Source organism: Mirounga leonina, unplaced genomic scaffold (genome assembly GCF_011800145.1).
Source record: "Mirounga leonina isolate KUSES-001 unplaced genomic scaffold, KU_Mleo_1.0 Mir_114, whole genome shotgun sequence".
In the NCBI taxonomy this organism is placed as follows: Eukaryota; Metazoa; Chordata; class Mammalia; order Carnivora; family Phocidae; genus Mirounga; species Mirounga leonina.
This window is the reverse complement of record NW_023270265.1, coordinates 10,704,098-10,716,834: the sequence shown is the minus strand read 5'-3', so window position 1 is coordinate 10,716,834 and position 12,737 is coordinate 10,704,098. Positions and strand designations below refer to the sequence as shown.

Here is a 12,737-nt window from a genome sequence, read left to right as displayed (position 1 = left end):
ATCGAGCCCCACATAGGCTCCCTGCTCAGCGGGAAGCCTGCTTCTCCCTCTCTCACTCCCCCTGCTTGTGTTCCCTCTCTCGCTGTGTCTCTCTCTGTCAAATAAATAAATAAAATCTTAAAAAAAAAAAATTAAAAAAAAATAAAGGAAAAAGAAAACATGAAAAACAGAAGTGTCTGAACTCAGGGTTTTAGAGGTAACTTCATTTCTCTCAAGATAAAGCCTACCAAGTCTTCACATAAAACACTGTGAGCTCTGTGTGGGATAAGACAAGGAACTGTGAGCCAATTCCTCCAGAACACTTGTAGCTCTTCTCTCAAACAGTTGCTTTTTCTAAACGCAAAAGTGAGAACAAATGAGAGTTTTCACCTGAAGTTAGAGTGTGAGGGATTTTTATCTTAACACCGAAGAGATAAAACTCTTCCTGATTCATGATTAAGTTTGCCTATTTCTCCCTCTTCTGGGAGAGTTTAGGAAGCTTCCTGGAATGGTCTTACTTGCTCTCAAAGGGTCTGTGGCATTTGGCCCTACAACACAGAGGTTTCCTAGTAGATGAAGCTCTATCATCAAAGATTTCTGCCTTCCATACACTCAAGTCCCCTCCACACTCTGAATCTACATCTCCACCTAACTTCTCCTGGAAGACTGATTTGATCAAGTTGCTTCTTGAAAGCTAACAGGATTATCCATTTCTTAGTGATTGCTATCATTAAATTTCTAAGAGTAAAATCTCTCTATGTCCTGCCTATACCCTTCGTGTACAAGTCAGTAAATTAAACTATGTATTACACAAATGAAATGGATCCCAGTAGTAGAAAACTTTGGTGCTATCCTGTTTTCTAACTACAGTGCAGATAAACTTTCCTTTTTCAATGGATACTTTAAACAAAGTTCTAAAAATGCTTTCTATAGTTCTGGCATTTGGTATTAGAGGGTGCTGATTTAGATACCCTTAAAATTTATGACCAGATAAGTCACTCAATTGCTAAAATAGTCATATTTAATTTGTTCTTAGCCTTGAAAAACAATTCTATTTTTCAGTTAGTGGTTTCAGATGTATCCACGAAAGTTACAGTACAATTGTTTAAAAATCAGTGTAAAGATACACATAATAGGATTCTTGTTGTATTGTAATAAATACATGCGGCTAGCATGATGTCTCAGCCACACAGATGGCTCCTGTCAGCATGTAGCTCATTGAAACATAGGCCATATTCAATAAAAATGACTAGACATCAATAACTTAAAAATAATTACATGCTCACATTATAATTATTTGTTTAAACACCAAAGTATATGTATATTTCACTTAAAAAATACTTCTAGTGGCATATGCTATATATAAACAATAGTGAATATAAACAAAGACCTCCACAAAGAAATAAATCCTTTAATTCCCTCTGAAATATATATGAGTAGTAATATAACACCTCTCCAATTGGGATAAAATGAAATACCAAAGTATAAAATCAGGACATAAATCTCATGTAAAAATTAATAATGCTGCCCACTCCCAAATCAGGAAGATGTACAGAATAAAAGAAAAAGGACTTAGGAGAGAGTCCTCTTAAGAAAAATCTTTAGGTTGTGATCTTCCTTTCATTTAATATTTTATCTTATCTCCCAGGCAAGCAAAAAAAGGGAGGGAGCAGAGTTCTTTAATAGTACATAATAGCATGCTGCTAGGAAGTAGGCAAACTCCTTCTCCTTTGGAAATTACGAACAGTTGACATGAATTCTGTTATATGTCTGTGATAAAGTTTTCTGATTTTATCTTTTCTATTTTATAAATAGTTATGATAGGAACATACATGACTATGGTATTTTGAACTATATGCATAATCCAGTAAATCTCAGACATGAGAACCTAATTCTAAGCACAAAGAATTGCTGATAATGCTGACCATATTCTAATTGTTGAATTTATGTAAGTTATATACATATCTATTAAATAGACCATAAAATGGATTAAATCTTTGATTCACTACTAGAAAGTAATTCTAAGAGAACATTTTAAAATGCATATAAAATCATCTTTTCTCACCTCTTTGCCATATAATAAAGTGAGTTCTTAGAATATGAGAGAAAACTAGTAACAGATCTAATTGTGTATATTCTGAATTTCAACTGGTAGGCAACTTTCCCACTGATACTGATACAACAGCATTTATTTCTACACTCAATTTTAATAGTAATACAGGTGGGCCATTATGTGACAGGCCAGGTAGATCCTTTGGGTCCATCTTACAATCCCTTCTTTGAGATTCAAAGGGATAAATAATAAGAGAGTTGATGGTTTGAGTCTAGAAATGTTTTCTTTTTTGATATTTTGGCTTCTCTAGTTCATTTAAGATATTTAAACAAAGGCTCTGTAAAATGTATATATTGTGAAAATTTGAATTTACTTAATGTGCAAATCTTCAAACACTGATGTTAAATGCTTTGAAACAATATTGGAAATATGTTAAAAATATTTACTTCAGTCCAAGATAATGCTATTTATAAGAACATGCTTGTACACAAATCAATAATGTCATACTATCTTTAAAAATAAACTTTTATAAGTTTATACATTTTAATGAATCTTCTCACATAATCACCATCTTTTCTCACATAATCACCATCTTCCTACTATTCCTAGCTTACTTCAACTGTTTTTGCGTGAATGATTAGATACCTTCCCACATTGTTGCTGTTCTTTTCCATGTTACCCATTTCACCACTTTACTGGTATTCTTTCTGTCCCTCAGATGAGAATATTTCACCGGCAGCAGACTTATCCACTCTCCTCTGAAAGTAGCATCTTCTCCTATAGCTCATTCTTATCTCTCTTCCCTCTTTCTTTCCCTCCCTAAATTTGAAATCCATCTCCTTTATCTTCCTTCATTTCTTCAAAAAATGTCTATTTTTTTTTTCATGTTTCTTTCCATATCCTAAGTGGCTGCCAACAAGTACTATGGACGGTATCTCTCTCTTCTCCACCATCCTTCTCTGCCTTCTACTACAACCAGATTTCTTCCTCGGATGCCAGGAAATGTTCCGAGGACATGCTTACATATGCCTCATAAACCTCTGAAGTAGATTCTACTTCAGATCCTCAACTAAGAGTGTCAAGAAGGGCATTTAAATTTCCCAAGATATTCAGGGAATGGTAAAGAACAAGGACTCAGACTATAACCTTTAATCTTCCCAAAGTCTTATTAGCCAGATCAAAAAATGTTACCTACACTCCACCTGGGGATTTTGAAACATTAACATATTTTGATTCCCCAAATTGCTACCTAACAAACTCATTCTGGCCAAAGAAGGATCCCACTGCACCTCCCCATCATCAACATTTTGTTTAAAGATGTTGGGTTCCTGCTAAAAAACAAACATGTAGAGTAAAGTATAACTTTTTAGAAGAGAAAAGAAAATCTTTATTATAGTAAATGGTTTCTAAAATAAAGTAATTTTATTTCAAATGAATGCTAAGTCCAAAAAAACATAAAAATCAGAGAATAAACTCAGTATTTAATGTTAATAGCTAATAATTATCACTTAACTAAGTAAATAAATATATGTAACTACCTCTTTAACTAAATACAACTCAGTAAAACTACTTTTCCAGTAATTCCTGGATAAAATTTTAAATTCTATTTTCAAATGGACTTTACACCAACTTCAACTATTTCCCTAAACATACAACTGTGTTGCAGCCAAAATCATACACTTACTATTGCCTAAATGTATCTTCCTACCTCATCACCTTTACTTGTACTGTTCCTTTTGTAAGGGATATTTCTCCCATTTCAAACTGCCAAACCTCTCTCAATCCTTCAAGGCTCCTCAGTGTGCCTTTGGGGAAAGGAACCTTGAACTAGTGGTCAGTGGCCTGAAGTTAGAGTACTCCCTCAGCCACTGATTAATTATGGAAACTTTAATATGCCATTTAATCTCCCTGCCTTTTGTTAACTTAGATAACTGTAAAACAAAAGTGCTAAGCCAGGTGATTCCTATAGTAGTAGATGACAAGGAAGCCTAAAGTCTGGGTTTGTTAGCAGTGCTAGGCTAGAAAACTGACCTTCATTTCACCCAAAATTATAGTAAAACTAACTGAGGAATGTCTTGGGGTTGTTTTGTACCATTTACTTTTGTCTGATTAACAGCCAGTTTTCAGAACAGAAAGATCGAGGAACCCAGAGATGGTATAAAAACTCCCATGAGGATGGGAAAATGGAACTTCTCACACTTAAAGAAATCACCAATCTTCTTAGTGTCTGAAAGCACAAACATCTGGAGAAACAGGGAAAGCCTAAACCCCCATCTACAAGCAAGAGGCACAGTCTTATTTTGCAATTTCCTTCAAATAGGTAAGTTTCCACATCCTTTAAAGAAATATATCATCTCTGTCTACCGGCATCTTTTACTTTCTAGAATTCAACCACAACCTTCACCTTTTTCACCAAGCTCCTTGATTCTTCCAACTAGACTTTCCCAATCCTCTGAACCTAACAGAACTCGCTACACTTTAATTGTATCACATCACCAGTTCCTTTAATAAACACTTGCTAATGGAGGAAAGAATCCTTATTGGTCTGTATATTTTCTTTCCCAATTCTTACTTCTACTTCAAGAGCCTAATAACTGAGATGGGAGAAGCTCACAAACTTTTGTTGAATAAATTAATTATTAGCATTGTACCTTATGTAGAGCACACAAAAAATAATTACTTACTAGATGAAAATGAAAAAAAGTATTTTATAAACTTTAAAGCCTGTAGCTAAGTTTTAAATATTAGATTGTTGATTATATTAACCATTATAGTTCCCTGTTCATTTCTGTTACTAGGATTCCACTGCTAAAATAAGGCAAAAGAAGAGTCAAAGGTGGCTTATTAGGCATTCTCTTAACAAAAAATGTCTATTAGTTGGCACCCAACAACAGGATTATGATGACTGGATGGCCATGTGATGATTCTCTGGCTCAGGCACATCCTGAACTTAGTTTCAGACCTCAGTGTATGTTAGCCTAAATATGTTTTCAAAAACAAGAAACATGGTTACTTTCTACTGTTTAGAAGAAACTATTCCCTAACCATGCGTAAAACATAACCTTTACTATCTATATCTTAATGCATTTATACTTAACAGCCTCAACATTTGAGTAATTATAATAGAATATATTTGAAAAATTTCAACAACAACAAAAGAATAAGCTACATCACATATTTCCAAAGAGTCATGCTGCTAAAGAGGGAAGACTGCTTTTTTGGATTTCTATTTCTTTTAGGGCATGGGGAAAATACTCTCATAAATACATGCAATGAGAGGAGACTAAACACTCAAATAAAATGGGCTATATAGTGTGCAGAATGGAAAAGCTACTAAATGCACATTCATTTATATAAGACACACAAGAGAAGCTTTAGAAAGTACATGAACACCTACGAGACAAGAAAAATCAACTTACCTAAAAAAAAAAAAAAAAATTACAGCCATGGCAGATTCAAAATTATTAGATTAGAGTAAAAAGAGTGGAACAAACATCAAAAGAGTAAATGACATGAGAAGAGGTTAAGGTCATATGTTACTTACAGGAATTCTTCTCCAGGGTGTTTGAGTATATTTATCAGCATATGTGCATTTTTCCTCTTTAGATTTTTGGTGACAGTTACACCGAGTTGCCTGAATAAAACCACAAATTTTTACACTGGTATAATTCTATAAACACACATATACATACAAAAATAATTAGAGGCTCTCTTAAGGGGTAAAAGACCACCATCACAAAAAAAGGGCAAACATCCAGGTCTATTCAGTAGTCTCCCATCTTATTTAGAGACTGGATTCTAGAGTCAGTCAGTAAAGCTAAAATTTTGAATAGTAAAAATTAACCTTGGGAATCTCTTACATTGTCCATAAACACACTATCTATGATCTTATATACATAAATATATACAATACTATTGTATATAAATGTAGAATATATATACAACATACAGATTATAAAGAATACAATTGCAAAATATAATGTACTACATTGGTACTACAGTCACTACACCAGTTTCTTAAATTCATTTTTGATGGCACTCTATGGATATTAAATACCACAGTCCATAGATAAGGTTGTCTATTCACATGTGTAGTGCTTTTAAGCCTCCTTAATGAGGTGTTAACCTTATTGGACTAAAGAATTTGAAGGACCACTGCCTTTTGACAAGACATATCTGACCATTTCAGTTCACAAATGAATTCTCTACATATGATTCCACTTAAAGCATACTCATTTAGTCATTTATACAACACAAAGCAATGTACCTATTGTGGAAACTCTGGTCTCTCAAATAAATAATGATCAAATTTAAAAAAAGAATGAAAAGATTGATAATGAGAATTTCTCCTTAGTGTGAAGTTGGAATATACCATATTATTTATTAAACAACCTCACCAGAGGTAAACATACTTTCTTGTAGGAAAACCCGCATAACAAATTCTTGACTACTGCATCAAATTAAAATTAGGTGTCTTATTTTTAAAAATTTACCAAAATTCAGCATTTTTCTTAATTTTAATCAGATCATTCCATTTTCTTTCTTTCTTTTTTTTTTTTTAAAGATTTTATTTATTTGACAGAGACACAGCGAGAGAGCGAACACAAGCAGGGGGAGTGGGAGAGGGAGAAGCAGGCTTCCCGCAGAGCAGGGAGCCTGATGTGGGGCTCGATCCCAGCACCCTGGGATCATGACCTGAGCCGAAGGCAGACGCTTAATGACTGAGCCACCCAGGCGCCCCTCCATTTTCCATATATAAAATAAGATCTAATTAAAAACAAAAATCTCTGTAGTATAGACATTTTTCCATTCCTTACAGTACAGGTGAAATATTTCCCATTCCTAAGAAATGGGACAGTGACTGAAACAAAATTCACTATATAAGTAGGCAAATTAAGAGTCTCATGGGGGCACCCGGGTGGCTCAGTTGGTTTAGCGTCCGACTCTTGGTTTCGGCTCAGGTCATGATCTCAGAGTCCTGAGATGGAGCCCCGCGTCTGGCGTGGCGCAGAGTCTGCTTGAGATTCTCTCTCTCCCTCTCCCTCCACCCCTCCCCCTGCTCACACTCTCTCTCTCAAAAATAAAATAAAAAAAAAAATCTGTAAAAAAAAGTCATAGAATTCACTATAATAGGATGTAACTTTTAATATATATGGAAGGTATATAAAAAAAGAGTATTTATCTTAATGCAAGCACATTATGTATTCTACCCTGACTACTGCAGTTCCAGAAGCAATTTCCTTTCCTTTTTGTAATCTATCTGCTAACATATGAAGAACACTATTTGGCAAATGTTTGAATTTTTCATAATTTGAAAAACCTAGTTTTTAGTGACACTTCAATAGATGTAAAACAACTACCCAAATCATTCTCTGTCCACATGCTTTTCTTTTTGCTAATAGATTGTTTGGATGATCACATTCTATGTAGTCCCGTATTGAGGGAAGTGTATCCTACCTTTTGACCCAATGATACATTTTGATTAGTCTGAACCAATCAGATTAATCCCATTTCACCATGCTTAGAAAGGGACAAAGAATCCAAACCTAGCCAATAAAACATGTAAAAAGTCTGGGTAATTGCTGAGAAAGTGCTCTTGATTTTAAAAATAGGCATGCTAGAGGGATGCCTGGGTGGTTCAGTCAGTTAAGCATCCAACTTCTGGTTTTGGCTCAGGTCATGATCTTAGAGTTGCGGGATAGAGCCCCGCGTCAGTTCCGTGCTCGGCGTGGAGTCTGCTGGAGAGTCTCTTCCTCTCCCTCTCCCTCCCTTTCTCTTTCTCTCTTTCTGAAATAAATATCTTTAAAAAAAAAAAATAGGCATGCTAGAGAAAACAGGTCCTTTTCCTACATCTGGGGACTAATACAGAAGTATGTGACACATAGAACTATAGAAGACATCTTGTAACCATCACAGGACATACAAAAAGATTCCAGAAAAGCCAACCTAGAACTTCACCATTACCCAAATGACCATTTAAGTAACCATGAGATCTATACAATTTTGCTATTTGAGTTTACAAATGTTCTAATTTTTAAGTCACTGTTGGTTAGGGACTTTTACTTGGAACTTATAACATCTTAAGATATGCATTGATTTACTAGCTGGGTGATTTGGGGCAAGTCATTAAATAAGAGTTAATATTTATCATGTACCCATGGTCCAGGTATAGCATTAGGTAGTTTGCATACATAGTTTATTAAACTACCATAATCCTATATGGTATTATTTTTATTACCCCCACATACAGAAGAGGCTTAGGAGAAATTAAGTAACTTCCCTAGGACAACATGGTTATTAAGTTTCAGGGCCGGATTTGAACCCAGTATATGCAGCTTTTCATAGCTGGTCATAGTTTTTCAAATATATGGCAGTGCTAACTGCTTAAGCGGACTTCTACTTTCTATGGCTCTATAAAGAAAATTCTACACTAATAATTTCACTGATTATTGAGGGTTCAATGAGTAAATGTATCTAAATTAACTATTACTTAACTAGTATACTGAGAGGAAAATAAAAGGGCATTCTCAGCATCTTAAATGAGGTTTAAATAGCTGAGCTTCTATACGATCCAGTTAAATACTTAGAGCACTGCAATCTGATTTTATATATGCACATTTCACACAAAATATGAATTCAACACTTTATACTGTCACTTTTCTGAAAGTCTGCATGCAAACCCAGGTTGGGGTGAGTGTATATTTAAAAAAAAAAAAAAAAGATAAAAGGCATAGAAAGCTAGAACTAGAAAGGGACTTTGAAATCACCTAGAAAATCCTTCACATTTTTTCCTTCTTTTTCCTTAAATTCCAGTGTAATTAACATACAGTGATAGATTAGTTTGAGATGTATAACCCAGTGATCCACCAATTACATACATTACTGTGTTCATCAAGACAAGCACAGTCCTAATCCCCTTCACGTATTTCACCCACCTCCCTACCCACTTCCCCTTTAGTAACCATCTGTTAGTTCTCTATAGTTAAGAGTTTGTTTCTCACCTCCCCCACCATTATTTGGTTGTTTTGTTTCTTAAATTCCACACATGAATGACATCCTATGGCATTTGTCTTATTCTAACTGGCTTATTTCATTTAGCATTATACTCTGCCTCTATCCATGTTGTTGCAAATGGCAAGATTTCATTCTTTTTTTATGGCTGAATAATATTCCAATACATATACATATATATAAGCATGTGTGTAATGGAATACATATATATGTGTGTATATACATATACATATATATTACACATATATGTATTACATACCCATCCACACACACACTCTCATATATATATCTTCTTTATCCATTCATCTATTGATGGACACTTGGGTTGCTTCTATAGTCTGGCTATTGTAAATAATGTTAAAATAAACACAGGGGTGTGTTTATCCCTTCAAATAGTGGGGGTTTTTTAAAATTTTTTAAAAGATTTTATTTATTTATTTGACAGAGAGAGATACAGCGAGAGAGGGAACACAGCAGGGGGAGTGGGAGAGGGAGGAGCAGGCTTCCCACCAAGCAGGAGCCTGATGCGGGGCTCAATCCCAGGACCCTGGGATCATGACCCAAGCTGAAGGCAGACACTTAACGACTGAGCCACCCAGGCGCCCCTTAAATAGTGTTTTTGTATTCTTTGGGTAAATACCCAGTAGTGCGATTACTGGATCATAGAGTAATTCTATTTGTAACTTTTTCAGGAACTTCCATATTGTCTTTCACAGTGGCTGCACCAGTTTGCATTCCCAACAACAGTGTACAAGGGTTCCTTTTTCTCTACATCCTCGCCAACACTTGTTGTTTCTTGAGTTACTTTAGCCATTTTGACAGGTGGGAGGTGATATCTCACTATGGTTTTGATTATCCCTGATGATAAATGATATCATTTCATGTGTCTGTTGGCCATCTGTAGGTCTTCTTTGGAGGAATGCCTGTTCATGTCTTCTGCACATTTTTAAACTGGATTGTCTTTTTGGTATTGAATTGTGTAAGTTCTTTACATATTTTGGATACTGACCCTTTCTTGAATAGGTCATGAGCAAATATCTTCTCCCATTCAGTAGGTTGTCATTTACTTTTGTTGGTTGTTTCCTTTGCTGTGCAGAAGCTTTTTATTTTGATTAAGTCCCAATAGTTTATTGTTGCTTTTGTTTCCCTTGCCTCAGAAGAATATTGCTATGACCAATGTCAAAGAAATTACTGCCTGTGCTCTCTTCTAGGATTTTTATGGTTTTAGATCTCATATTTAGGTTTTAATCCATTTTTAAAAGATTTCATTTATTTATTTGAGAGAGAGAGAGAGACAGAAAATGAGTGGGGGGAGGGGTAGAGGGAAAGAGAGAAGCAGAGCCCCTATTGAGCAGGGAGCCTGACATGGGGCTCAACCCAGGATGCTGAGATCATGCCCTGAGCTGAAGGCAGACACTAAACCGACTAAGCCACCCAGGCACCCTGGTCTTTAATCAATTTTGAGTTTATTTTTGTGTATAGTGTAAGAAAATTGTCCAGTTTCCTTCTTTTGCATGTAGTTGTTCAGTTCTCCCAACACAATTTGATAAAGAGATGATCTTTCCCATTGCATATTCCTGCTTCCTTTGTAGAGTAATTGACCACATAATTGGTTTATTTCTGGGCTTTCTATTCTGTTCCACTGACCTATGTGTCTACTTTTATGCCAGAGGCATTCTGTTTTGATTACTACAGCTTTGTAATATAACCTGACATCTAAAATACCTCCAGTTTTGTTTTTCAAGATTGTTTTGGCTATTTGGGGTCTTTTGTGGTTCCATACAAATTTTAGGATTCCTTCTTCTAGTTCTGTGAAAAATGCTGTTGGTATTTTGATAGCAACAGTATTAAATCTGTAGATTGCTTTGGGTAGTACAATTTAACAATATTTGTTCTTCCAATCCATGAGTATGGAATATTTTTCTTTTTTTTAAGATTTTATTTATTTGGCAGAGAGAGCACAAGCAGAGGAAGAGAGAGGGAGAAGCAGGCTCCCTGCTGAGCAAGGAGCCCGATGTGGGACTTGATCCCAGGACCCTGCGATCATGACCCGGACCAAAGGCAGCTGCTTGCTTAACCGATTGAGCCACCCAGGTGTTCCTGGAATATTTTTCAATTTCTTTCTGTCATATTCAATTTCTTTCATCAATATTTTATACTTTTCAGAGTACAGGTCTTTCACCTCTTCGGTTAAGTTTATTCCTAGGTATCTTATTATTTTTGGTGCAATGGCAAATGGGATTGTTTTATTAATCCCATTAATTTCTGCTACTTCGTTATTAGTACGTAGAAATACAACAGATTTCTGTATGTTGATTCTGTATCGTACAAGTTTACTGAATTCATTTATTAATTCTAGTAAGTTTTTTGATGGAGTCTTTGTGTTTTCTATATGGAGTATCATGTTATCTGCAAAGAGTGAACATTTTTCTTCTTCCTTACCAATATGGAGGACTTTTATTTCTTTTTGTTGCCTAACTGCTGTGGCTAGGACTTCCAGTACTATGTTGAATAAAAGTGGTGAGAGTGGACATCCTTTCTTGCTTCTGCCCTTAGAGGAAAAGCTCTCAGTCTTTCCCCATTGAGTATGTTAGCCATGGGTTTTTCATATGTGACCCTTATTATGTTGAGATATGTTCTGTCTAACCTACTTTGTTGAGAATTTTTATCTTGAACAATGTTATAATTTATCAAATGCTTTTTCTGCCATCTCTTGAAATGATCATATCTTTTCTCTTATTGAGGTGATGTATCACATTGACTGACTGGCAAATCTTGAACCATCCTTGCATCCCAGCAATAAATCCCACTTGATCATGGCAAATGATTGTTTAAATGTATTGTTGGATTCAGTTTGCTAATATTTTGTTGAGGGATTTTGCAACTATATTCATCAAAGATACTGCCCTAAAGTTCTTTTTGTGATGTCTTTACCTGATTTTGTTTGTTGGTAGTTTTTTGATTACTGATTTAATTCCATTCCGAGTAACTGCTCTTTTCAAATTTTCTATTTCTTCCTGCTTCAGTTTTGCAAGGTGACATTTCTAGGAATTTATCCATTTCCTCTAGGTTGTACTGTTTGTTGGCATATAATTTTTCAAAATATTCTCTTACAATCATTTGTATTTCTGTGCTCTTGGGTGTTATTTCTCCTCTTTCATTTCTGATTTTGAGTCCTCTTTTTTTTTTCTTAATGAGTCTAGATTAGATGTTTATCAATTTTGCTGAACTTTTCAGAGAATCAGCTCCTGATTCCATTGATCTGTTCTATTGTTTAAGTTTCTGTATCATTTATTTCTGCTCTAGTCTTTATTATTTCATTATGCTGGTTAGGGTTTTGTTTGTTCTTTTTCTAGCTCCTTTGGGTGTAAGGTTAGGTTGTTTATTTGAAATATTTCTTGCTTAAGGTAGCAATTTTCATTTCTCTCCATATAATTTTTTATTTCTTCTTTGATTTCTTGGTTGACCCATTCATTGTTTAATAGTAGTTAGTTAGTTAAATCTGGAATCTGTGCTCTTTCCAGATTTTTTTCTTGTGGTTTATTTCTAGTTTCATAGTGCTGTAGTCAGAAAAGATGTATGGTATGACTTTGATCTTTTTGAATTTGTTGAGACTGGTTTTGTGGTTTAATATGTGATATATTCTGGAGAATGTACCATGTGCACTTGGAATGTTCCGAGTATTTTTCTTATT

At 34.9% G+C, this 12,737-nt stretch overlaps 1 protein-coding gene across 9 annotated transcripts in view; it reads right to left on the bottom strand.

The window, feature by feature from the left end:
• CCSER2 (coiled-coil serine rich protein 2) overlaps positions 1-12,737 on the bottom strand; it is a 149,795-nt gene that overhangs the window by 28,229 nt on the left and 108,829 nt on the right. For all 9 annotated transcript variants that reach the window (XM_035023162.1, XM_035023182.1, XM_035023184.1 and 6 more), the window contains one exon: positions 5,577-5,666. In XM_035023162.1, the coding sequence (XP_034879053.1) occupies positions 5,577-5,666 (90 nt within the window). The remainder of the gene's footprint in view (positions 1-5,576; positions 5,667-12,737) is intronic.